Source organism: Mirounga leonina, unplaced genomic scaffold, assembly GCF_011800145.1.
Source record: "Mirounga leonina isolate KUSES-001 unplaced genomic scaffold, KU_Mleo_1.0 Mir_174, whole genome shotgun sequence".
NCBI lineage: Eukaryota > Metazoa > Chordata > Mammalia > Carnivora > Phocidae > Mirounga > Mirounga leonina.
Window position 1 is genome coordinate 36,679,484 of NW_023270451.1, and position 27,905 is coordinate 36,707,388.

General features: G+C 40.1%; 1 protein-coding gene across 1 annotated transcript in view; it reads left to right on the plus strand.

The window, feature by feature from the left end:
- The first annotated feature begins 2,265 nt into the window (after window positions 1-2,265).
- ITGB8 (integrin subunit beta 8) overlaps window positions 2,266-27,905 on the plus strand; it is a 77,218-nt gene continuing 51,578 nt past the window's right edge. The window contains exon 1 of the mRNA XM_035020712.1: window positions 2,266-2,484. Within this exon, the coding sequence (XP_034876603.1) occupies window positions 2,358-2,484 (127 nt within the window). The 5' untranslated portion in view covers window positions 2,266-2,357. The remainder of the gene's footprint in view (window positions 2,485-27,905) is intronic.

The window sequence follows — 27,905 nt, forward strand, 5'->3', positions numbered from 1 at the left end:
AGGGGGAGTTTTCAACGTTGTGGCTTATTAACCAGGTACTTTCCATTCACTCAGTTAACAATTAGAAAACAAAAAAAAAAGAGAGAGAAAGAGACAGAGACAGCCTCCTACTTGTTTTTTTACTCCAAATATGGAGATGGAAACTATTAAATAAGAAGGAGGGGAAACTCCCGCATATTTCACCTTGACCTGGCTGGACTGGTCTGATGCCTGTAAGAGGCGGGTGCCCTATGAAAGACTTCGGGCAGGCTGCTAGTGGAAAAATGAGAGGTCAGACTTTACCACAGGGAATCACTCCTGCCCCTAGAGGAAAAAGAAAACCATCACCGTGTCTCAGACTGGAAACAGTGCCTTGTTTTCAATCCGGGGGACTGGGTTCCCTCCCCCGGCCTAGAGTGGTAGTGACAGGATCCCAGGAGGTGCGCGGCTTCTCCGACAGTTGCCCAGCTTAATACCCGCTCCCTCTTTGCGCCTAAATTTCTGAGCTGCAAGCAGGCAGAAACGCCCTCTCTCGTCCTCTCCTTTGCTTCTCTCTCCTGCTTCGCCGCACTTTGTAACTTCTTTGTTCCGTTTATTGGAAAGGTGACGCTTAAGGTCAAAAGACCCACTGTCACTAGCAAAACCCAGAGCCACCACCAGACCCTGGGAAGAACAAGGCTGTCCCGCCCAGGGTTGAGACTCGGAGAGGAGAAGGAGGCGCGAGAATTTCAGCTAGCAGCTCCGGGTACGGCCTCTGCGGACTGGACCAATTCTCCAAGCGTTGGGGAGATGCCGGACGGTCCTGGGGTGGGGTAAAGGGTGAACTCCTAAATCTACAAGCAAAGTTGGCGGTGTGCACCCGCGGAACGGAGTGTGTTGGGGGCGGGGAGAGGCCCCCATGCGCGGCTTTGTATGCTGCAGCTGCCGGGCAGCGAGTCTCTCCGAACAAAGGAGCGCAGGGTGCCCGGGTGAGAGGCTGGGGTTTGTGCGCAGCTGCCATTAGTCCTGAGCGGGTCTCTGTACGCGCTAGGGGAGCGTTGGGCTGTAGGGATTCGGCGAGGAGGGGGAAAGGGAACAGGGGGAGCGATTCTTGTGGCGCAGCTACGCGTCGGGAGCTCTTGTGAACGGCGGGCATGACAACTATCAGAGCCAAGGGGGAGAAAAAGAGCTGGAGTGAGCAAAACAAAGAGCGAGTGTGGGCCGCGGTGACTTCATGCCTCACCAATGTCCCGCCCACGCTGCTCCGAGCTCTTGCTGCTGCTGCTGCCGCTGCCGCCGCCGGAGCCGCCGCTGCGCCTGCAGGCGGCCGGGGCGAGGCGCTGGGTAGCGTGGGGCGGTTTCCTAGCAACTCGCGGCCCCGAGCGCGCCCGGCTACCCGCACTTCGGGAGCCCCCCTGCCCCGGGGCCGGAGCAGGACCACTGCTCCCCCGCCCCTCGCCAGCCTCGCTTCCCTCGCCTCCTCGCCGGGCGCACCGCAGAGTGCGCCAGCTGCCCGGGTGCTGGACGGCGGGACTCCCGAGCCGCACGCTGGGGGCCAGAAGGACGAGGGCACGAAGCTCCCGCCCCGCGAGGCCGGGCTACCGCACCCTCGCGGAACCTCCCCTCCTGTACTAGCGGCCGTGCGCTCCACTCCCGGCCAAGGGGGAGCTGCTATGCCTCGCTCTGTGTCCGCGGACGCCGGCGGGGACTTCTAGGGTGCTGCCGGAGCCGTTTCCCCCAGCTGCTGGCACCCCGCGCTTCCTCCCTCGCCAGCCAGGACACTGCCGTTTTGACTTTGCCCGTTGCTCAGCTGACGCGGCTGCAAAGCTGTAACTAAGTGGAATTGGCCTCCCTGCCCACCTGTGGAAGAAGCTCGCGCTGATTGATGCGCCATCGACTTTTTTCCCCTTCGGCCTCGCCGGCGTCCCCTCCCACAGATGTAGCATCACCCAGTGATAGTACTTCAGGCTGGTTTTTCCCCCAGGCTTCGGGCTTTGTTTGGGTTTGATTCTGTTTGGCTGTTCACTAAGCTGATTTATGCAGCAGAAGCCCCATCGGCTGGAGAGAAACAAAAGCTCTTTTCTTTGTCCCAGAGCGGGCTGCGCAGCCTTCGCTCGCGTCGCCGCCCCGGGCCATTGACCGTCAGAGGAGGTGCTTCTCGCGGAGACCGCGGGACCCGCTGAGCCGAGCCGGCAGGGCCTCGGGGGCCCTGAGATGCCCAGCGGTGTCCGGGCCAGCGTACCTGCACTGCTTGCTCCGAGCCGCAGGGTCCGCCTGCTGGGCCTGCGGGCAACGTCCTAGCGACACTTGGCCCGCGGGCCCCGAGGTGCGCCCGGGAGTCGCCAGCGCGCAGCCGGATAGCAGCCAGGCGGCGGGCGCGGTGCGGGCTGCTTTGCATTATGTGCCGCTCCGCCCTGGCTTTTTTTACTGCCGCATTTGTCTGCCTGCAAAACTGCCGGCCTGGTCCTGCCCCGGTCCTTCGGGCGGCCTGGGTGTTTTTAGTTGTTCTTGGACTGGGCCAGAGTGGTAAGTTGTTCTGTTTTCTTTTGTTTTCTTCTCTTCCTCAAAGGTCTTGGGCTGTGACGAAGAACATCCTGGCCAGGTAAGTGGCCCAATGTCAGCCTCCAACTGCCCGGAGAACTTCTGAAGGGCGGGTGTGTGGCAGCGTCCTCCATTCAGGCGTCCCGAGGGAGGCCAGGTGTCAAGTATTTCCGCCCCGGAGTGACAGCAATAACTAATTGTACGAGGAGACTATGTGTGTTGCTCCCGGGTTTGGGGGAAGCAGTAACAGAATGGAAGTTTGGAAGAGTGGAAGGTCATATTTACATAAGCCAATTTAGGGGTTCTGCTCCATCCTTGAAGGCATCCTCCTTGAAGGCATCTTTGAGGATGTCCCCCCTCCCCCCCATCTTTCTGCGTGTGGATCCACCTACCACTAGTATTTGATTCAAGGCTGAGGGTACATTGGAATAATGGGAGTGAGTTTTCTGGTTTTGAGCCCATGAAAGAAGAGGATGGCTGTATACAAGTTTCTTCTATCATAGGGCTCAGCTTGAATGAATTAAACACACTTGCAAAATATTCTTTAAGTCACCACTTTTTCAGCTTCAAAAAAAAAAAAAAAAAAGTCCTATCTAATTAATCCCTCAGTCACATCAAGCCCCTGAGAATAAGACCCTGAGATAGAAACCTAGACCAGGATTGACAGCTTTCAATCCAGGCAAGCCACTTCTATCAGAATTGCCTTGATTTGGAAAGGATACTTCTTTATAATGTATATTGTCCTTATTTTACAAATGAGGACAATATCTCCCATCCTAAATCACAAGAAAAGCTCAGGTCAAATAGTGCATGAAAAGGTGTGTTGGCACTTTTGAATTACGTGCAAATTTAAGGTGGCTGTACTGGATTGTTAGCAAACAGTAAAACGTACAGTAAGTAATAGTAGTAATCATCAATTGCGATGAGTTCTTCTTGGTTTTAAATACAGGCCAAACATTTATTTTTGCCAATACAATGATTACTGCCATTTTTTTCTTTTTTTAAATTGCTTTATCTGTGTTTGGTCATCAAGCCCTTAAATTCTGTTAGCACCTTTCTCTGACCTCTCCTGTTGAAGTAGAGTTGTAATTGTTTTGTAGACTAAAATTTTCTCTTATGCTTTCAATTGATATGGCATGTTTCTGCCTGAAGCTAATAAAAACGATCAAGTCATAATCTTATAAATACAAGTTTAACATGGAAACATCCAGCTAGTTTCACTCATTTGTGCACATATAGTTGTCTAATGTTTGTTTCAAAGGAGAGTTACCCAGTTATGTGAAATGAGAGCAATTAGAGTAAATTTTTTATCTTGTAGTTATTTTTTGGCTTATATGTTTATTTCAAAATAAGTGAAATTTGAAGGCAAAGGAAATAGTAACATTCATTATCAATTATCTCTTCAGTGGAACTATGCATTGATTGCAGCAGATTTTCCACCGAGTATAATTCTGTCTAGTGTTAATATGTGATGAAGTATTTTTCTAGATTTAGTAAACATGCACACATACACACACAAGAGTAAAGTGACCAAGATTGTGTCAATAGAGTATATTTTGTCCCCAGTACATAGACAAAAAAGTGCTACTTGCCTCTAGAATTTACTACTAATAACAGTACTTTAAAAATATTCATTGAGCTTGTAAAGATCAGTAAAGTTCTCATGTAATAGCATTGTATTTCCATCCAGTGACTATAACTGGTTTTAAGCAAATACTATGAATGGGCTCCCTTGCACCTGCAGTTGTGAAAAGGGAATGCTTATCTGAAATCCGAACAAGGCATCCTTTTCCCAGTCTCTGTCAATATACAAAGGTTTCTGATGTATACTGGTTTGCGTTGCAGTTAAAATCATGCAAAAAACTTAAATTATAGCCAGTACAACTCAGAAAATTAGAGATCAGCATAAACTGTTGCACTTTCATGATACAGCTACAAGTCTCAAATTATATGTCTTCACAGTGCAAATTAGATGCTTAAAGCTGAATAGAAATTTAGGTATCAGTTACAAAAGAAATCTTGTTCCCTTGCTCAGTAGTTTACACCAAGGAAATGTTGAGGGCAATAAAGTCCTCAACACAAGGAACCATAAACTGCGCAACAACATAACTTTGGGTTTAATTTTTGAAGTAGGATTTATAGGTCCCAAATACATAGTGGACTTTTAATAATGAATATATGGTGAGCAAAGGGGATGCTGTTAATAAATCTGACCATTTTTCTGATCTAGAAAAATGTTTTTCAACTTTCCCTGGTGGAAATCACCGACAACTGGAGAAACAATAACAGTATAAAATGGTTAATGAGTAACTGGAAAACACTAAAGAATACTTAGTGGTTAATATTTGAAGAGTTAATGTAGCAACACTATTGTTTCTACATTTGCTCACTTTGAAAGGTTAAAAATCTTTTTTTACCTAAATTTTTATATAGCAATATAAGAGTGACAAATTTCAGAAATTACCATTTATTTTTTAAAAAAGTGTTAACTATTTATTGCAATGAAATTTCACCTTCTGTGCATAATCAACTATTTATTCTTTTAAATAACAATCAGCTAGATTAGCATTGTTTTGTAACCGTAATATTATTTTACCTCAGAACATATTTCATATCACAAGTGTTCTTAGATTTCTTTATGCTTACCTAAAGTAAGAGGATTTTTAAGAGAATCAAGGCTTCATTTTTAGAAGTCCAGTCTTCCAAAATATTTGTACAATAAGCGTCCAAATTAATTCTATCTTAAAGCAACTGAGACACTTTATGATAAAAAAAAAAAAGTTTGTGCTGTATATGAAACGTCTTTGTGCTGTATATGAAAGCAAAAGAACTGATTATGATTTGGAAAAATTCCTGTGTCCTCAAATAGCTCCTTCACCTGTTAACGAATTATCAGAAATTTCACCATGTAATGGATTTCTTTGGATTAAGTATGGTATTGACAGTAGGTTTCTTTTAATTTTTAACTTTATATTTGGAAATTTTCAAACACATACAGAATTAGAGAAAATGGTATAAGGAATCACCCATCACCAGGCTTCATCAACTATCAACTCAGGGCCAACTTTTTTCATCTCTTCCCCTACTCATTTCATGTCCTTCCCCCAATAAGATTATTTTGAAGCAAATTTCATATCATTTTATCCTAAAATATTTCAGTAAATCACTGGAGGAGACACACTATCATTTGTCTCACAGCATGAATTTTTGAGTTGAAATTTAGGACTACAGGAGTGTTTACTATGCTTAAAGGAAGAAATGCAGAAGTGAGGGAGGAAGCAAAGACAAAGATAGTTTCAACCATTTACTTTTCAATGATTCTGTTATGGCTGCATTAAAAATATTTCTCTTAAAACTATGCATATGTAACAGCTTTTTGGTATGCATGTATATGAAAAAGAAAAAATAGCATGAATAAATCTACTTCCCCAAACGAACGTCAGTTATTTTATCCCAGTGGAATCATAGGTATAACTTGTTTTGGGTTTCAGTTTTAAGAATTGTTCCCCCTGTCTCTGGAATCGTCAGTTTTTCTCCTCTCTACTGGATCATCTATAGCATATGCATACCCATACATGTTGTAATATCTCCTATCTTCTATTTCTCAGTTTCCTTTTTAGCAAAAATCCTTGAAAGAGTTGTCCATTCTTGCTGTCTCCAATTCTCCTCACCTTCTCTTTGAATCCATTGCAGTCAGGCTTGTGTTAATCACCTCTGCAGTTATACCGTCCTGTTAAGATCACAGTGCCCTCCCTATTGCCACAGCGGATAGCCCGTTTATAGTTTTCATCCCGCTGGCCTATCGATGTCAGCAAGTTGACACTGTTGACCACTCTCTTCTTCAAAACACTTCTTTCCTTGACTTCCTGAACCCACATTCTCTTGGTTTAAGCTCCTTCTCTCTCTCTGATGTTGGTTCTTCCTCCTGTCCCAACTCTAAATGTCAAAGTGGCTGAGGACTCAGTCCTCAAACTTTCTTTTCTGGATATATACTGAGTCTTCAGATGGACTAATGCAGTTTTGGGTCTTAAATACCACTTGTATGCTGACAACTCCAGTCCTGACCTCTTCTCTGATCTCCAGAGGGGATAGCAAACTACCTATTGGGCATCTCCACCGTATGTCTAAAGGCAAAATCAACCTAATGTATTCAAAACCAAACATCCAGTTTTCTCCCCCAAGCTTGCTTCTTTCATACTCTTCCTCATCTCACTAAGTGATCAGCCACACTTCCAGTAGTTCAGGGTAACACTTTGGTGGCATCCTTGATTTCTGTTTCTCTCACATTCCACAGTCACTTTACCACCTCCACTGCCACCACTCTGGTCCATGCCATTTTTTGCTTGAACTATTGAATGCCTACTAAACAGTCTTCTCTGCTTCACGGTGCAGCCAGACTTACCTTTTTAAAATGTGCCTCGGATTCTATCACTCCTCCCCTCAGAGCTCTACATGGTTTCTTCTCATCTATCTCAAATTGAAGGCCAAGTCTTTACATGGCTTCCAAGATCCTGATGACTTCCTGACCTCACCTCCTTATTCTCTTTTCCTCTCTCACTCTGTTCCAACAACACTGATCCTTGCTATATCTTGGATGTATGATGCATGATCCTACCTCCAATCTTGAACTCACTATTTCTCTGCCTGGAATGTGTTCCCATGAGATATATTTCTGATTCCCTCTCCCTTAGTTCTTCCAGATGTCTACTCAAATATCCTCTTATCAAAGAGGCCCTCTCTGTCCTCCTTATCAACACTATCTAGTGCCTTACCCTGGATCTTTATATATTTATAGTAGCATCCTTGATATATTATGTATTTGTCTACTGTCTTTCTCTCTTGCTCCCAACCCAGCAACTACATTATAGCTTATAAGGGAAGATACTTTGCTCTCGTTTTAGTTATGGAAATGCCAGTTATGTAAAAGATGCTCAATACATATTTGTTGAATGAATGAAAGAATAAGTACATTTCTTCTCAGTTTTGTCATCACATTGATTCTCTGTTCATTCCAAGACAGGGCTTCATTTATTTTCTCTCAACCTCTCTAATCTTTATAACAAACAGATGAACTGAAGAATCAAGTCCCACTGTATTTATTAGATAATAACAGAACCTTCTTCCAGAAGAAAAATAAAGGTATTTCTATATTTAGTATAAACATGAAAAAAATTGCCTAATAAGCCAATTTTGCTGTTAATTTTTTGTCCATTCACATTTGATAAAAGTTGAGTGAATCTTGTAACCTCTTTTTTTTTTTTCTTCGAAGTATACCATATCTTCAAGTGGTAGAAACATATATACAGGACTCTAAAAAGTAGGACTGACCAGAGGTGCCTGGGTGGCTCAGTCGGTTAAGCGTCTGCCTTCGGCTCAGGTCATGATCCCAGGGTCCTGGGATCAAGCCCCACATCAGGCTTTCTGCACAGTGGGGAGCCTGCTTCTCCCTCTCTCTGCAGCTCCCTCTGCTTGTTCTCTCTCTGTCTCTTTCTCTCTCTGGCAAATAAATAAATAAAACCTTAAAAAAAAAAGTAGGACTGACCAGGGCACCTGGGTGGCTCAGTCAGTTGAGCATCCAGGTATTGGTTTCAGCTCAGGTCACGATCTCAGGGTTTGGGATGGAGCCCCCTGTTGGGCTCTGTGCTCAAACAGGGAGTCTGCCTGAGGATTCTCTCCCTCTTCCTATGCCCCTCCTCCCCACTTGCTCGCTCTCTCAAATAAACAAATAAATATTTTTTAAAAATTAAGACCGACCAGGTATAAAAGAAATAATTGTACCAGCTGATAATTTTTTCCAATGTATGTTTAAGTTTTAAAGATAAATTATTTATTCATGAACATATACAATTGGTAAGCTAATTAAGCCTTAATTAGACCAAAAACAAAATTAGTTAATAATTTTAATGAACAAAGAGGAGTTGGGAGGTATTATTTAGGAGAGTAAGGGTCATCTTTGAATAGGTTTTAATATAGGCAATAACAAGATAAATACGATAATCAGTTTTCATTCCCATATTTTTATGAGGCATGAGAAATATGATATAGCAACAGTATATTGCCTTTTCAATCTTCCTATTCCCCATTTTGAATGAACCTTCCTCAAAACAAAGTATTTGAGATAACCTGGTCTTTGTTGCTCAACAGTTTAGAGCCTTTTCTGCCACGCCTGTTAAATTTGACCTATCCAGGTATCAACAGTTGGGTGTTAAATTCCTCATTTTGTTCACCACCACCACCACCACCACCACCACCCACACAGTCATTTTACTTTTCACTAGCTGGGTGTCAGAGGGTATTGTTTTGATCTAAGTTTCTTTAGACTCTAATAAACAGGAGCCAATCCTCTACAGGGACCATCAGTTTTCTTGAAACGTAATAAACTATTTGCCTTGTTATGTAGTCTTTCTCTTGTCTGTACTTAATAAGCTAAGATGCTCAAAGCATCCCCCTTGAAAACGCCTGTTGTATAGCAGTCTGTAATTTAAATGATGTCTTTTTGCTGCTTTGGTGAGTCTCATTGAGTAACTGCTATAAAAATGGTGTTACTTGTGATATTATTGAATCTTACCTTACCAAACTGACATAAGGAAATAGTCTTTTTATATGTTCATCAAATAACCTAACGATATTCATAACCAACCCTGTACTGTATATGCTTAAGTCCTTCTTGGTCCTCAAAACTAGTCCCTGTTGTAGCCCAAATCTATACATTTAGAGTTTTGCCAGCATGAGAATGCTGAGCCCTATATATCTTCTCCAGTTATGTATGAAATGCATTCTGAAAGCTGTATATTGATTATAAAATAAAAGCAGCCATAGAAAAAATAATATTTTATGATGATTCATATTGTATTTTATTAAATTGAACAATTAAATTACTGAGCTTAAGTAAGTGACCTAATTGTTAATCTCTAAAAATGTCACTTTCCCCATTATATCCTAAAGAAATCATGTAAGTGTGACTTCTATATGTAGTGAAAAGAAAGTATAATGCTCATGTCATGTAACAAACACTTGGGTAGCTCTCATTCTATACAGTTCACTGATCTAACTGATGCACCACATTAATTTAATCTTCATACTAATACTATAAAATAGGTAGAATTATCATCTGTGTTTTAGAGATGACAAAACTGAAGCACAGAGGAGATAACTGGCTCAAAGTCACCTAGCTAGTAAGTAGAAGAGATGAGATTTGAACTCTGTTATGTTGCCTCTTACCTTCTTCAAAAAATTTCTGGATGTTGCTCTAAGTTATACATTCACTGTGACTGTCACATGAAGGAGGACCTTCACACACTCCTGTGGGGATTCCTGAGTCCTACCCTGTAACAATGTTACTGGCACAGAATAACTACAGATGGGAATATGCTGATTTGAGAATTGGGGGCATGATCAAGGCATACCTCCGGTGGAAGCTCCCAAATGCTCTCAGCCCATCTTAAATATACCTCACTATGGTTAGTTTCCTGTCATAGTGAGAATGGAGACAAGACATGTGGCTTTATGGGAGTAACCTGGAATGTAACTGTGCCTCACACAGGATTTCCAATGTGTTACAGATGTGTATGACTTGTGGTTATGAGAGAGAAAGAAAAAGAGACTGATCTACTAAGTATGTGGTTACCTGTTCAGTCAAAAGTGTTCAAAGGGACAAAATCACAGTATATGAGTCAGACTGCTGATCATCATAAGACTTGTGACGTTCCTAGCTGCTTGGAGCTACTCCATTATAGCTTGATACTTTATATTGTTTAATATATTTACATTATTTTGTCTCCATGAATTTTTACTAAAGTAGGTAATTCTTTGGCTGTTAAATATTTGCAGTGATTAGCCATGTTTAGCAGTATTGGTTATTTAGAGCATTTCCAGTATATACTAGGCTGAGGAAATATACTACGATGCTTTCTTCAGGCATAAGTTTTTGCTGTTGATTTTTTTTTTTTGGTAGTTTTATAATTTTATTTGACAGTCAGCAGTTAGTTTTCATCCATACTGACTATAGATTTTTGAAAGCTGTGACAGGTACATGGGTAACCAGAAATATAGAGCTTATTTAGTGAATCTTCATCTTTATGTGGACAACCAAATACATATTCAGTGTAGGACATTCCTTATTCCTTTGACCCAGAGAGCTCTGTTGAGCCTGGTGTCAATGCACATATCTAGAGTTCCCTTTTCCTTCATGGAAAATTTCCAGGCCCTCTTTGAGTGCCTGAGGGGCATGGTTCTTAAAGTCCATTCCATGGATGCACTTTTGAATGCCCTTAGTGTATTCCCTGGTCACCCTCTCATTAAGGGCATGCCCTTCTTATCCTTGTCACTCTTCTTTGAGGGGGCCATCCAAGGAACACAAGGGATTATGTCCCTTCAGGGAGAAGTTTGATGCTGAGACATCAAAGGCCCTACCCAAGCACTAGGAATACAGTAGAGAGCAAAACAAAATTCCTTCTGTCATGATGCTTACATTCTAATTGAAGAGGATAAATATATGTATTATGCATGTGCTTATGTGTATATATAAACATATGTATGATAAAATATATATTATATATATAAAATATAACATACATATTTTATTACATATGATATGTATATGTCATATATATACACATATGGTAAAAAGAAGAAAAAATAGAGCAGAGTGAGAAATTGTCCTGAGAGAGAGAAAGACTGAGAGAGGCTGTTATTATATATGAGAGTCAGATCAGGCTATTTTAATAAGATGACATTAAATTTTTAATTTTTTCTTTCTACGGTCCACTTAAGGCATTTCACAATCTTTCCTATGGTTCAGCTCCTCTAAAAAGGAGGGGAAAGATATGTTAGGATTTCCAAGTTGATAACAATAATAGGAATTTTCTTCTCTTTTGCTATTAACGGTGATCAAATTCTCACTTATGGCTAGGAAGAGGAGAGATGTAAGGTAGTGAAGGGGTGACAAGATGATAAATAAGTGGGTGAGACTAGGTAAGATGTTTCAAGGAAAATGGAGATTTTTATTTTTTTAACATCAATTCTTTGTCCATAATGGTTTTTCAAGTTTATCTCCTCTTTTTAATACAATGCTGCTAGAGTAGGGAAAGCCTGAAATATCCTTCATTCTATGAGCTTCCTAACTGATCTCCAGCATTTCAAATCTTCGTCCACATTTTTCCTTTCTACTCAGAACCTTCTATGGCTCCCAGTGTCTTCAGGCTGTTCCACATTGCAGACAGATTCCTACCAGAGCATCTCATGCCTAACTCTCTGAATCCTTGTTCATGTCCCATGTCCCATCACACCCACCTATGACCTTCTTAAGGGAGAAACTGCAGGGCACCAGAGTGGTGCAGTTGGTTGAGCAACTGACGTTTGGTTTCAGCTCCTGTCATGATCTCAGGGCCCTGATCTCAGGGTCTTGAGATCCAGCCCTGCATCGGGCTCCACACTCAGCATGGAGTCTGCTTAAGATTCTCTCTCCCTCTTTCCCTGCCCCCCTTCCTCTCTCTCTCTCTCTCTCTCTCTTAAATAAATAAATAAATCTTAAAAAAAAAAGGGAGAAAGAGAGAGAAACTTCCTGATGGTTCTGTGTCTCCAATGCCTGGCATACAGTAGGTCCTAATAAACTATTTGAAATAAATGACTCAATGAGTGAGGTGAGGATAATAGTGATTAGCTTAAGGGCGCCTGGGTGGCTCAGATGGTTAAGCGTCTGCCTTCGGCTCAGGTCATGATCTCAAGGTCCTGGGATCGAGTCCCGCATCGGGTTCCCTGCTCAGTGCAGAGCCTGCTTCTCCCTCTCCCCCTGCCACTCCCTCTGTTTGTGCTCTTCTGTCTATCTCTCTGTCAAATAAATAAATAAAATCTTTAAAAAAAAATAGTGATTAGCTTAAAATTGGGAATCTAAGCAAATAAGCCTCTTTAGCTCTAATTCTCATTCAAATTTGAACTTGAAGAAATAAAGTTTTCTTTTAAAAGTGAGTTCTACTAGGGCGCCTGGGTGGCTCAGTTGGTTGAGCGACTGCCTTCAGCTCAGGTCATGATCCTGGAGTCCTGGGATCGAGTCCCACATCGGGCTCCCTGCTCAGCAGGGAGTCTGCTTCTCCCTCTGACCCTCCCCCCCTCATGTGCTGTCTCTCTCTCATTCTGTCTCTCAAATAAATAAATAAAATCTTAAAAAAAACAAAACAAAAAAAAACCTTTAAAAAAATAAATAAAAAATTAAAAAATAAATTAAAAAAAAAAAGTGAGTTCTACTATAAAAGTTTTAATGCCATAAAATACACTTGTTTCTGCTTGCTGAGTCCACTCCAGAGAGCAGTTTCTTGGCTTTATAATTACTTGCATTGTTGATAATTAAGTATAAAAAATAATCCTGATCCTCTACCCTCAATCTGTACTTTAAAACTGCTTTCTATTTAGATCATACAAACTGGAATTTATAGTCATTTAACCAAATACTAAAAATGGTATTGAAAACAGACTATTCTAATCCATTTAATCATTATTCATTCATATTTTCTTAAAACATCTATAGCTTTGTGTCAGGCATGGTTCTGGGTTCTGGAGTTAAAAGAATAACAATAGTTAACATTTGTGAAGTATTTTCTGTATGCCAGGTACCCTTCTGTACATATGGTGTAAAAATATATCCTTTAGGGCCCACAACCCTCTGAGGTATGTACTCTGATAATTCCCATTTTATAGTTAAGCAGACTAATTAAAGAGATATTGAATAACTTCTTCTTGAAGAAGTGACTCTACATCCTCAATCATCATTACAGACTGTCTTCTAGGGGTGAGAAGAGTCCCTCCTCTGGCCCTCCCCACAGGCAAGTTATCTATGTTGTAGGACTATTCAGAGTCTTTGGTCCCCTTCTAGATCATCTCCAGAATTCTCTGCCCAAACAGCCCCAAATTACTTTCAGGGCCATCCTTTGGGTAGACTGTGCTACCTGCATGCCAAACTCCAAGAGAGGGGAAGTAAACAGAGCTTGGAAATGCACGCTGGAGTGTCCATGCTGGTAAGTGATAGGCTTCTTGCAATGCAGAATAAAACTAGAAGTAAGAGAGAAATGGAGCAGATCAGGGGCTGGAGGGGTAACACTTTATACAGTGCCAAGTTGCCAGACAGAAATCTAAAGAGTCTGAAATTCTAAATTCAACCTAGCCTTCTAGCATATTATCAGTGTATATTTATCAAGATAAGAAAATAGAATTTATTTTATTTAATGATTTCTTAGTCTGGGTTGTAACTGTTAAATATTTAGTCTTGTTAGGCCCACCACCATTTTTACTCTTGCTCTGGGCCCTAAAGAAGTTAAGGACAGACTTGTCTAGTAATTTATATATTACTCTAGGAAGAGTGACAAACAATGAAAACACCAGTGCTTATTGCATAAGGAAAACTACCTCATGTCAAGGTGTTTTTATTTGTTAGTAATGAAATGCCTTTTGGTAAACTCTAAGATGTGAACAGATAACCCTGAATCCTATTTTCTTGCAAAGAGTGTTACAGGATGAGTCTAGTGTATGCATATTTTTAATTTAGTTTTTCCTTTTTATTTCCCCTATTAATTTAAAATATGTCACAGAAAGGAATATTTTACTGACATGAATTAGCCAAATTTGGTTGAATTATTCAGCTGGCATATATTTAATATCTATAAGTGAATTAACAGGTAAACATTTCCATACTACTTTCATGGATTAAAGGCCTATTTTTCATTTTAAAAATCAATCTTGCGGCACCTGGGTGGCTCAGTCTGTTAAGCGTCTGCCTTCGGCTCAGGTCATGATCCCAGGGTCCTGGGATCGAACCCCGCATCAGGCTCCCTGCTCCGCGGGGTCTGCTTCTCCCTCTCCCACTCCCCCTGCTTGTGTTCCCTCTCTAGCTGTGTCTCTCTCTGTCAAATAAATAAGTAAAATCTTAAAAAAAAAAATCAATCTTAATGTGACCTCCTATCTGTTCAGAGTAAGTAAATTAGTATAATTTACATATCAAAGAAAAATAATGAAAGTCAAAATGGTTTCCATTGGGATTTTATAATTTAATTAAAACAGTCCTACCTTTCAACAAAAGTACTGGGATCAATTCATGCGAGGAAACTACTAATATTAAACAGATTTATTAAAATTACCTTCCCAGGACGCCTGGGTGGCTCAGTCAGTTAAGCGTCTGCCTTTGGCTCAGGTCATGATCCCAGGCTCCTGGGATGGAGTCCCACAAGTCCCACATTGGGCTACTTGCTCAGCAGGGAGCCTGCTTCTGCTTCTCTCTCTGCCTGCCGCTCCCCCTGCTTATGATCTCTCTCTCTCCCCCTCCCTCTGACAAATAAATAAAATATTTAAAAATAAATAAGTAAATAAAATTACCTTCCCTAAGTTATTTTTTTAGAAGTTCACAACTGGGGCTCCTGGGTGGCTCAGTTGGTTAAGCGACTGCCTTCGGCTCAGGTCATGATCCTGGAGTCCCTGGATTGAGTCCCTGGATCGAGTCCTGCATCGGGCTCCCTGCTCGGCAGGGAGTCTGCTTCTCCCTCTGACCCTCCCCCCTCTCATGTGCTCTCTCTCATTCTCTCTCTCTCAAATAAATAAATAAAATCTTAAAAAAAAAAAAAAGAAGTTCACAACTGAAATTAGTTTAGGAAATAAGAGTAAGATCATTAAATTAGAATTGCAATGTTAAATTATAGTGGTCTTATTGTATATATACTCAAGATGATTTTTAAAAATGCTTTTGAGTGCTTGTTATTTAAAGTATTAAATGTTCATATTTTATTTTTTTTAAGGATTTTATTTATTTATTTATTGGAGAGAGAGAGAAACAGCATGAGAGGGGAGAGGGTCAGAGGGAGCAGGGAGCCTGATGCGGGGCTCAATCCCAGGACCCTGGGATCATGAACTGAGCCGAAGGCAGATGCTTAACCAACTGAGCCACCCAGGTGCCCCTAAATGTTCATATTTTAAAACAACATAGAAGGTTTTAAAAAGTGGCCTTTCATGATAACCTTATCAATGAGCCAACAATCATTACTATAGTGGTTTTGGAGAAGTGTTATCTCTCTTTCCCAGGTGTTTTTATTACTTTATTTTACTTTGTTTTTTTTTTTTTTTTAATCAACAAATACTGTTCCATTTGTCAAAGTCAGTCTGTTGCCATTCCAGGTCAGTACTGGTGCAGTTTCATTTAGAAAACTGCCTCTCAAAATCACAGTCCCCAGATTGTATGGAGAAAGGAAAAGTACCTGCCAAGGGCTAGTTCAAGCCAAAGTCCATGAGAGAGACCAAGTTTAGAAGTGGAGGGGAAGTCTGGTAATGAAGGCAGGAAGATGAAAGACAAGAAATGTAGCTGTGAAGAAATAAATGTACCAAATATGTCTTACTAGGTATGTGAGGTGGGCAGTTGCTTTTGGCCAGGGATGTTGTGATGTTTTGCATGGTTTGGGATCAAACTTCCTTTTATGATAGAAAAAATTGCTCTTTCGAGATATGCCGATGGTAAGGTGCAGCCACAGTTGAGGTACTGTTTGTTCCACATACACATATGGTACCAGGGTCCTACCCTTTGAATTGAACCACAAACACTTCCCCAGATACAAGCATTTTTCCTGATTTGAGTGGAGAGCATATATTTAGTAAAATTCCCTAGTAACTGTGACAGATACTGGGTAGAGAAAGGAGCTGGGTGGAAAGCTTCTTCTTATGGAATGAGGGATTACCACTATGCTCCAAAGCAGACTGAGAATATTATGGGGTTGAACAAGGAAAATAGTTAAGAGAAGAATTCAAAATTCTACAAGATTAGGCTGACAGTAGGTACCTTAAGGAATGCCAAACTAGGAAATGTCTTTCCTTATTGCCAGCTTGCTAGGAGGCTAGACTGGCTCTGCCTGGTGGTGTAAGGTATTCACCGACAGCAGTAGAACAAAGAATGGGAGAAAGTTTTCGGGTGTGTAGGAATTGCTGCAGAACTGGCTGTTCTAGTTGGAAACAAAGAACTCACTGTAGCAGAACTGTATTGTTGGCAGAAAAAAAAATGACCCAGCTGGTCTCTTTTTTAGTACAAGGCATACCTCCCAAGGTGTTGCTTTTTTGTCTTTGTGTGCATTTGGTCTGAACTTTTACTGAATTTATTGAATTGAAGACAAGCGGAATGTAATTTGCAAAAGAAAACCCTCTAGAAATGATAGATGGGGCTTAAGTTCCAAGGGAATTCATTTGGAGGATAGTAACACTGAAAAAAACCCTCAAGAAGAGAGTAAGTTTCAGGCCGTCTGAATTTTGGTTAAAAAGGTCCCTTTTGGGAGTGTTTCAGCCATAACCATCTAGAACCAGAGCCTTAAGGTGAGGGCCAACGTAAGACAACCACAGTGCCTAACGTCTGAAGTTGGTAACGGAAACACAACGACTAAATGTTATTAGTACCAGTCTCTAGTTCGGAGGATATAACATGTTTGATGCCTCTTGAAGAATTCAAAGCCACATAATGTCTGGTGACATTTCATGGGACGATGATGGGACGGGAGAGGGGAGTGGGTTTCTGGGCATGTCCTGCGCCTTCCTGAAGGCAGCACAGCACAGCTGGGGAATGAGGCCAGGGCTCCCTGTGACGGTGCACATGGTATTAATATACATGTCCAGGACTAACCCTTGGCTACTTAGAGGTCAGCATAGTATTGACGCCAGAGGGCAATGCTTTCTGAGAACAGGGTCACAGACTAGATTATCTGCTGATAGACTTGATGGGGCAGAAACTGACTTATAGACGTTATAAAAAGTCAGATCTCAGGGGCGCCTGGGTGGCTCAGTCAGTTAAGCGTCTGCCTTCAGCTCAGGTCATGATCCCAGCGTCCTGGAACAGAGCCCCACATCGGACTCCCTGCTCAAGGGAGAGCCTGCTTCTCCCTCTCCCTCTGCGCTCCCCCCACCCCACTCATGTTCTCTATCTCAAATAAATAAATAAAATCCTAAAAAGAAAAAGTCAGATATCACTTTCATGGTTTCATGATCTAGAGGTCCCTCATGAGAATTCCCTACCACAGTTCCTGGCCCCAGGGATTGATAATGGCTCTGCCCTAGGTGGGATTTGGATTGATTTGGATAATTACATGGAATCAGATGAGGCCAAAAACCATGAGCAAGGGCATGAATACATTGTAAAATTTTTGAAAGTGTCTGGGAATAACAAAGATGGGGAGGGTCATATTAAAAAAGAGCTTAGGACTTTGAAAGAATAGAAACTGATACTTTTGGGAGATGGGGAGGTAGAGAGTTAGGGAGAGCCTTACAAGCAGCCAGTGAGAATGAAGAGAAGGCTAAAGCATTGGTTGAAGATTTACCCAAAGAAAGATGAACTCTGATAAAGCTAAGTTCTGATGAAGGAGAAGTAGTAGCTGGACCATCTGGGGACATATGGAGAATATGGAGCAAGGATTTCATAGGACAATACAGACTATAGGTTAGTTCATTATATAGTATCACTATTAAATGTCCTGAATTCACCAATTCTTTGGTGGTTTTATAAGAGAATATCCTTGTTCTTAGGAAGTACACACTAAAGACGATGAGGTAAAACATTATCAACTGATACATATGTATAAAGAAGTACCTAGTCAAATTCCACCCAACGAAATTAAACTGGACAATTATTATTTGAAATAGTTTAAGGTAATTAAAGTATTATAGAAGATTAAATTTCTATCCTATAAGACAGGTGAAAATCTTTTCACTATAATTCAGAATTTTCTTTGTCTGAACCCAAAAGTAAAATGAGTTTTATAAAAGACACTTAAGTATTTAGGATCATCTTTGGCACTGGAGATAGAAGAAACTTTACTATGGAGAATAGAATATAAAATATATTATTAATGTGTACTTTAAGCTGTATTAGTATTATCAGTAATAATAGTATTAATTACTAAGATACTTAATCTTTCATTTGGTATTACTACACACTCCTTTCAATTTTTCATACGGCTGAAGGCTTGCAAGAAGTTCCTGATAGAATATAAAAAATAATTTTTGAATATGAAAAATAATTTTATCATCCAACAAATGAGCTAAATCTATTTGAAGGAGCATTAAAATAATTTACCCCTGGGGGCGCCTGGGTGGCTCAGTCGTTAAGCGTCTGCCTTCGGCTCAGGTCATGATCCCAGGGTCCTGGGATCGAGTCCCGCATCGGGCTCCCCGCTCGGCGGGAAGCCTGCTTCTCCCTCTCCCACTCCCCCTGCTTGTGTTCCTGCTCTCGCTATCTCTCTCTCTGTCAAATAAATAAATAAAATCTTAAAAAAAATAATAATAATTTACCCCTTGATCTGAATGGAAGTCACGTAAATCAGATAAGTACAGTGTAGGGATAAAAGACTTTAGTTACCCACTAACTGATCTATAAGTATCTGTAAGTCAGGATTTATGTGAGGTGTCATTGGCTTACCTTTTTAAAACCACATGAAGTAATTTAATATTTTTGTATATACTACCAGGAAAGAAATATGTTTCCTCACTGTGCACTCACTGTCCTTTAGGTAACAAAAAATACTCCATCTAAGTTAATTTCCAAAGCTAATTTTAAATAAAATGTATTGATATAATTTACATTAACAAACTGCATCTCTTTAAAGTGCCAATTAGTGGGTTTTGACAGATGTATAGGCCTGTGGAACTACTGCTATAATCAGCATAAAGAACATTTCTATCCTTCAGAAAGCTTGTTTGTGCCTCTAAGCTGACAGTGTTAAAACAAAACAGTGAGGGGCGCCTGGGTGGCTCAGTCGTTAAGCGTCTGCCTTCGGCTCAGGTCATGATCCCGGGGTCCTGGGATCGAGCCCCACATCGGGCTCCCTGTTCCGTGGGAAGCCTGCTTCTCCCTCTCCCACTCCCCCTGCTGTGTTCCCTCTCTCGCTGTGTCACTCTCTGTCAAATAAATAAATAAAATCTTTAAAAAAATAAAATAAAATGTCTTCCATATTATAAATTGTATCTTAAGATATTCCCATAAACTAACAGAACTGTGCAATGCTATTAAGCAAATGTTCTCCACCAATCATGTCCTTTTAACTCAGACTCCATATTTAAAAATTTTTTTAGAGCACATAAAAAGGAGGAGCACTTTCTCTGCTTCATTAGCCAGGAAGCAAAACCCCAGCAAAGTTAAATTATCAAGCCAAGGTCAGAGAATAGGCAGTTATGGACAAGAACAAGTTCCCTGCTTCCCTCTTCCAGATTTGGCTTCCTGGACAGAACTGGAAATTCACAAATGGAAATAGCAACTGCAAACACCATTTCAAGTGCTTCTGCCTAATTAGCATGCAGCCCAGAGCTGTCCCCTGGCAAAGGGTTGGGGAAACACAGTTGTAAAAGGATAAGTTCTCCATTATGCTGAAAAACTGCCAACCAATCTAATTTAGGCACTCAGCACTCAGTGAGATTGTTCAGGCTGGAGCTTCAGTGGTAAAACTCAAAGTTTCCTTGTACATGGAAATAAAATGAATTTTGAAAAGGGCACTGTAGTATTTAGGGAGGTCTTTGGCACTGATGACAGAAAATAATCCTGCTGGGGCAACCTAACATCCTCATCTTGAGAGTGGGACGGATAATAGGAAAAGCAATGACATACTTGAGGCCCATGGGAATTATTATTGAGTCATTACTTAAGGACTAATAATAGTTTAATTAGCAAGAGCTTTAAATCATACTTTGGCATAATTGTCTTTATGTCATTCTCTATTGCATATAGGACATTATTCAAGAGAAAAGTCTTGGTAGTTAGAACTGGGTTCCGACTTGGTCTCTGTACTCACTTGCTGTGTGACTTTAGGATGAGACTTTCCCTAAGCTATAGTTCCCCATCTTTACAGATGGGCATGCTTTCCTCATAGGGTTTTTCTAAACTTCCAGTGAAATAATACATATAAGGTGTTTGGTAGAGGACCCAAGACCAAGTAATCATTTAATAAATATTTATTCTTTTTTATTTTCCCTAATTTATCCTATTGTATATATGGGTTTGCTTTTTGAAGTGGCAGAGTAAAATATAAATACCTTTCTGGTCTTTGAAATCTAATTGCAGGAAAGCCAAATGCTAAATGAACTAAAATTCACTTTGGGTCCTAATTTATTTTTTACTTAGAACAAAATTCTTTACAGTATAAAGTGTTTCTTTGTTTTTCTAATCAAGTACACACCTGCAATATGACTTCAGGTTTAAAAAACGTAATGTAGAAAACGCAATCCTACTATCCTGGGGCATTTCTTTTACATCCTTAACTATGGCATTTGAGGTTTTGACGTGAATAGCGATGTGATTTTTTTTTTTTTTTTTTTAAGTGGGAGAAAGGAAATTCATACCTGCCAAGAGTTGGAGAGGAAAATAGGAAGAGCCCCTGGAACTCTAGTATGTTAGATTAAAAACATTATTTAGAGGAACAGAGTGGGAAACCGGTGAATATTTTGGCTTTTATAAAAAGGGAGTGTGCCTCATAAACAGGACAGTTGGAATGTATGGAAAAGTTCCAGTTAAAACAAGACACAAAGCACATGACTAATATTGCTTTTCCAAGTTAGACAAATGCAGCTTTAACCAGAATTTGCCTCAGAGGGGCCTCTGGAGCCCTCCCTGAATTGAGATTTTGATCCTTGTTGAAGTTCCAAGTCTGAAGAAGGAAAGCTATACTGGGAGATGCTGTGCTTTGACCCCATCTTTCTTCCCGAGTTTCTCTCACTTCCTCACAAATTTACCCCAGATGAGTGTCAGAAGACAAACTGATGTGCTCAGGTAAGGGAGCAAATGCAAAACTGAATTTGATCGTCTTCAGAAACAATTCTTGCTATACATAGTTGAAAACCTTCTTGGCCCACCAAGAGAAACTTCACTGTGTAGAAAATAATATCAACTGCAAAGTCATTTTTGAATGCAAACAACAAGTATTCTTTGTACTCTTTCATCTCCTTCCCACACCTAAGAATATATGTCAAAATATGTAAAATAGAAAATATACATAAACATATATGTGTTCATATATAAAATCTAAAAACAGTCACAAATTTCAACCAGATTTCTGCACTGTACCTGTCCTTCAAAACCTGTCAGGCCCTCCTTCATGTGATGAGATTCCTTCATTACTAACTCAGGGCATTCCCTTTCTCCTGACATTTCCTATAACCTTAGCATGGATTGCCTTGTTTATTGTTTTCATTTCTTGTTCGACACCACCAAACTAATGTGCATTTAGGGTGATCTTAGACTTCAGCTCACCTGAGAAGTTCGAATTCATACCGTTGCCCCAGTGTACTTAATAGTGCCCTCTTTCAAATTAAAAAGTGTTCTTATGTAGAGCATAATTTATACAGTTATCCATTGTATGCTGCAATCAGATCTTTTTCAAAGCTAAATTGACTAAAGTGTGTGTAAATGAATCACAAGGAAAGGCTGTGATGTGACCTCACCAGACCAGCCTTCTTGTGATGGCCCATTTCAACACAAATGAGCATCATTTGTGGCTTCACAATGGTTCTTGTAAATTCTATCATGAACAAGAGTTTTGCTTTTTGCCATCCTCGCCCACTTTAACTTCTGACTCATGTTGGGATTGCCCCAAACAGGGCAGGGCAGACAGATGGAATCCGTGTAGCATTGCCCTAACATTTCTTAACCTGCCCAGCATTGCAAGTAGCTTTCCCCCCTGCTTTTGTTCTCTAAAAATCTTTATGCTAGCAGAAAACCCTATTGAACTCATGTGAATTTTTTCTATGTAACAAGGGAGGTTGAAACTTTTCCCTGAAACATAAAGATTACACATAATAAAACCCTAATAAACCTGGTTAATGAGAAGAAAAGATTAGCATCGGCATTACAAGGAAGTTGTGCTCAGGAAAAACTACTCAACCTTACAGGGATAAAGAACATTTGCTGAATTGAAATTTGATTTAGATCTGGGCAATAAGAAAACAATAAGTGAATTGGTGGCTTTGCATCTGATAATGGTAGCATTAAAAAGTGCTATTTCAATTCAGTATCATTCCCATCACATATTCAGGGTTCTTTAGAAAGAAATTACCCTTGCTTTAAAATAAATCAGTAGAACTGTACACTATCAGAAGACCAAATGTAAAGAAACTTGTCACTACATGTTGGTTTCTGTTTTTTTACATTTGAAAACATCAAGATGAGTTCATCTAGATATGAACTCATCCAGATAGGAGTTCATCCAGTAAGCATAATTATATTTATTGCCTTTTACAATAAATTGGTTTTGGAAATGAAGTTTTTTTTAAAAAAATGTAAATAATCAAGAGCTATAAAAACCTAAGAAATTAGACTGCCAGGTCAGCTTCAACTTAGAATATCATGTATTCATCACAGATTTACTGGGTGTGTACCAGATGCTAGACTTGGATACTGGGGATAGAAAGAAAATATATGTAAGCACCTGTCCTCCAGGAACTGACAGTCTCATAGTCTTATTTTTCCAAGGAAAAACAAAACATATCTCTTCAGAGTGGATGGTCTATGTCATGTAAAGTAATGTTATGCTTAACATTTCTGAAAAAGCATTTATATTAATCCTGCTCAAGTCTTTCTTTTATTATCTTGCAAAACTCAGGTGAATTTTCCTCTTAAATCAGAAACAGTTCTGAGTGGGGCGCCTGGCTGGTTCAGTCCATAGAGCATGCAACTCTTGATCTTGGGGTTGTAAGTTTGAGCCCCACATTGGGTATAGAGAATACTTTTTAAAAAAAGAAACAGTTCTGAGAGACAACCCAGAATGGGGGCAGCAACTCCATGATCCTGTGAGGGGCCAGGACATCTTTACCTTTGCCTTTCTTAGCATTGACTTCCATGCTTAGCCCTTCCATTCAGGGCTCAAGATGGCTGCTACTAAACTAGACATCCTTAATAGGGCTGGTACGCCATCCCCAGTTGCTCTGAGTTCTGGCTGTTAATGGCTCACAGCTGCCACATTCTCAGAAAAATGGCCTCCATCAGAGGGAGCCACATCGCTCAGCAATGTGTAAAATTTAACCCCCCCCCCCCCCAACCCTCTCTGTGCTGCCCTCAGTCAATGGCTGACTGATGGGATGGTATAAAAGCCAGACTTCCACTTTGCCCCAAAGTGGGACAACTTTGTGGTATGATTTGTGCTCCGAGTTCTGGGTAGAATCAGGCAGGTTAAGACCAGAATTTGACTGCAACAGTATCTTTGTGCCTTTTCTTTCCTGACCTTACCTCACTTCTCAATAGATTGCTTGCCAAAAGTCTCTATCTCAGGTTCTTCCTTTGGGGAGCTAAGACTTTTTTTTTTTCCTTATAATGTCTTCATTTCCTCACCCTTTCTTCTGAGCTTCTATATACGTATTGATCATTATCATACCACTGCCTTTTTCTCCAAATATACTTTAAAACTATGAAACCTAATCGCTGGAACAGCTAACAGAGAAGACAAAAAAGAAAGGAATCCTAGTAGTTTTTGGCCAAACATAAATATGGGTGTATGTTTTTTCAAGTGCAAGTAGAGGCAAAATGATTTAGACAAAATGTTTTTTTCCCATAGAGATACTTATTTTCATTTCCATGGCCTGAATGCTTATTTGCTACAAGTTTGAAACAAACAATATGGTAAAAGCAAAGGAGAGAAAAATACTCTAGGTTGGGTGTTGCTGCTAGAGAGTCGTATTTTCTGAATGTATAATTTAGTAGCAAGCCGCAAATACTAAAGTGAATTTTTCAACTAATTCTATATGAGCACAGTTGAAATATGCATTTGTTGCATAAAAATTATTTTAGTAAGCTGAAGTTTTGGCATAGATGTATTATTTTAATTCTTTTAATAATATCTGCTTCTTTGTCCATTTCAACAGTAAAATTATGTTTCATAGTCTAAATGCTAAGTAAAAGAGCAAATGGAAAATGTTAATAAAGAATGTGGCTTTGTATTATGTTTATATGAAGTCCAAGGAAAAAAGCAGAAGAAAAAGAAAAATACAAATAGTTGTACTATTATTTCCTTGCTCCCTGTTTTTGCGATACTCCCTCAGTCATCATAATACATCTCTTCTTCAGAGCTTCCCTACTCAGATCTACCTTTTCCAAAGAGCTTCCTATGCTTCTACCTTTTCTCCCTTGCCCCTTTACCTAATTTATCTTAAAATTTAACTGACTTTGGTTTTGTTTCCTGTGCCTGATTTTCAAAGAAGTAGTCCTAACCACCTCTTCCCTCTCTATATATTTGTAGGAGTCTTTATGGAACAGCTCCTCAATCAAAATTTGGAATAACTAGGTAACAGCAAGTGATTAGAACACTAATCTATTGCTTCATTTTTATTTTTACATCAAATGATAGCATGATAAATTTTTGTGCAAAAGAGAGCTTTCAGTAATCAGGTAATGTATTTTGAAGATATCTGTAACAATTACATGGCCGCAATATACAGCTAGAACAAGGGAACTCCAAAGTTATACTCTAAAACTTATTCTTTGTGCTCAATTTGCCTGGTTTTGACTGCTATCAAAGTAAAGTATGTATTCATTGTAAGAGTGTTTACTTTTATCTTTTTGTTAAGGAAGTGGCTTTATATAATTATCCAAGTTTAATTTAATTTGTATAGTAAATGCAGTTAAGGAAATGATACTCTGAAAACAAAATGCATTTCTCTATTCTTCACAAATCATTCTGTCTAGTCCTAACAGGAGAATCCAAAATGACTGATTCTGAATATTAAGGACTACAATCTTTATCAGTTTTCATTGTTCCTTCTTCCAGATAACTTTGGGCATCCTTTAAATTTTGTTGAAATTTTGTGGTGTAGACTTCAGAGCAGAAAAACATTAGAAATATTTCCAAAACTTTCACTTTCTCTGATCACTTGACTTATGGAAATATCCCAATCTAAATGTTGAAACACGGGCTTTTTTAGTTACTATTTTTATTATTATTATTTTTTGGTTTTGGTCCATATTCTTTTTCTTCTTACCTCTATAGATTAAACATTCTCAAAATAATCTAAATAAATGCATCATCTAAAACAAAGAATATCTAAGTGACAGTCATAAATATGTAGTTTCCTGATTTTTGTGTACTTTATTCTGTTGATGATAGATATTTATTATACTTTATGACAGACTGTTATAAAGGTCATTTTACATGCGTCAGAAACATTTAATTCTGGGAAATAATTAGAAAAATATTCAGATTAAGTCAAGGTACACATTGAAAAATGTGAACAAAATGAAGGTGTTGTAAGAGTGTCTACCATACCCTAAGTACTGTGCTTGGCATGCTTATGCTTGCTCGTTTCATCTCGTATCAGTATTTTGATATAGGTATAGTTAGCCCTATGTTACAGTGGAAGAAATGGAACCTCAGAGAATTTAGGTAACTAGCCTAAGAACACATTGCTCTTAAGTAACAGTGCTGTGGAAATTTGGAACTTTATTTCCAGTAACTATTTAGCAATGCTACCTCATCGTGTCTGTTACCTCCAGTTGTAATAGGAGTAAAAGTAAGAATCTCAACCCATGCTCAAAGATCAAGGAATAGAATTTTTCAGAATGTACACACAAGATGTTAAATCATTTACTAATTTCTGTCTTGGTAGCACATTTTTTTAATGACATGGGATTGGTGAGGCAGTTAGGACTAAAGGAAATGAGAACAAAAGAGGGTTCTGAAGACATATGGTTTAAAATATGATCCTGCTTCCATTGTCTTTCGTAATTTCCTTTAAGATCCACAAAAAAGTATCCTTAATAAAAATACAATGCTAGAACATTAAGAATATAGTGCTATGCCATGCCACTGAACAAACAGCTGAACAGGTAGCTACCACTGTCTTAGAGTGGTAAGAAGAAACACTCAGGCACCCCCTCTAATGAGGTGTCAGTGCTGAGAGCTGCTAGGAAAGCACCACTGGGAAGCAGCCTCCTATGATGTTGCGTCAGGGATGGGGCAGCCAATGAATGGAGTCGACCTAGAGGCTGATGACAAACTGCCCATGTCGGTAAACAGCACTCATGCATTGATTGATGTGTGCTCAATATAAAGATTTCTATTTACATGGGAGGATCTGACAGACAGGCAGGAAGACACACACAGATCCCTTTAGCACATATTGACTAACAGCCTCCATAGTAGCATGACCATTCAGTGTAAAGAACTGTTCTAACTGGTGTGATATTTGCATGTTACGTTTTTACTTAATGTGCGTTTAAAATGAAAAAGAAAAACGCTTACAATGCTGCTTACCAAAGTGTACCTGGTTTGTCTTGTGTAAAGTCTAACCATGACACTCTCCGGCAGTAACATTTGACATTATTCCCATGGAGTTCAATTGATGGCCTTTCTCAGGTCTGCAGAATCGTAAGGTCCGCCTCCTCCATATCCATTTATGGGATCATTTTTCCTATAATTATGTAGACTGAGAAATGTCAACCCTGGAACCTGGGACATAATAACACGACCAAAGTTTCTACCCCTCTTGGTCATCATTCTTAGGTGGCTGAAGTCTGAGAACAGAAGTTGGCAGTAGAACTTTTTAAAACAAACGGTCAGAAAGCAGACTGTAAAGAAAGATTTTTGCTTGTAAACCCATTATTTACCACTTGTGCCTTGGAAGTAGGAGACTGACCTAACCTTGAATCTGGGTTAACTTAGGACACAGTCACACAACTATTAGAAACAAAGACCACAGCCATAGAAGCGGCAGCTTCCCTTCCAAGAGAGTGCAATCTTAATTGCCAGTGCCAACGTCCTACCTACGGGGTGAGGAAGTTAGTCAGGATTGGACTGAAATAGACTTACTTCCACATTCCGCTCAGGTCAAGTTTAAGAGTTGGTAAAGGCTGGGCGCCTGGGTGGCTCAGTTGGTTAAGCGACTGCCTTCAGTTCAGGTCATGATCCTGGAGTCCCGGGATCGAGTCCCACATCGGGCTCCCTGCTCAGCAGGGAGTCTGCTTCTCCCTCTGATCCTCCCCCTCTCATGCTCTCTCTCATTCTCTCTCTCGCAAAAAAAAAAAAAAAAAAAAAAAGAGTTGGTAAAGGCCAAGTTAGGTCTGCAAATGTGCTTGATTTCTTTCTGTGAACAACTAAAAAGGTCACTCTGTCCTTTTAGTTGTCCTGAGAACAACTAAAAAGGTCACTTAGCACCTTTTATAGTTTGGCAAGCTAAGCCAGATAGAAGGATTTTAGGCTATGGTGTCTTTATAGTCAGATGGCCACGTAAAGGCAGCCCAAAACAGTAATTATTTTTAGTCCTCGGAAATCTAGACCAGGTCTGGACAAATCAGTAGTTTGGATCATGTTTATTAAAAGTTGATATAGGGGCACCTGGGTGGCTCAGTCGTTAAGCGTCTGCCTTCGGCTCAGGTCATGATCCCAGGGTCCTGGGATCGAGCCCCACATTGGGCTCCCTGCTCGGCGGGA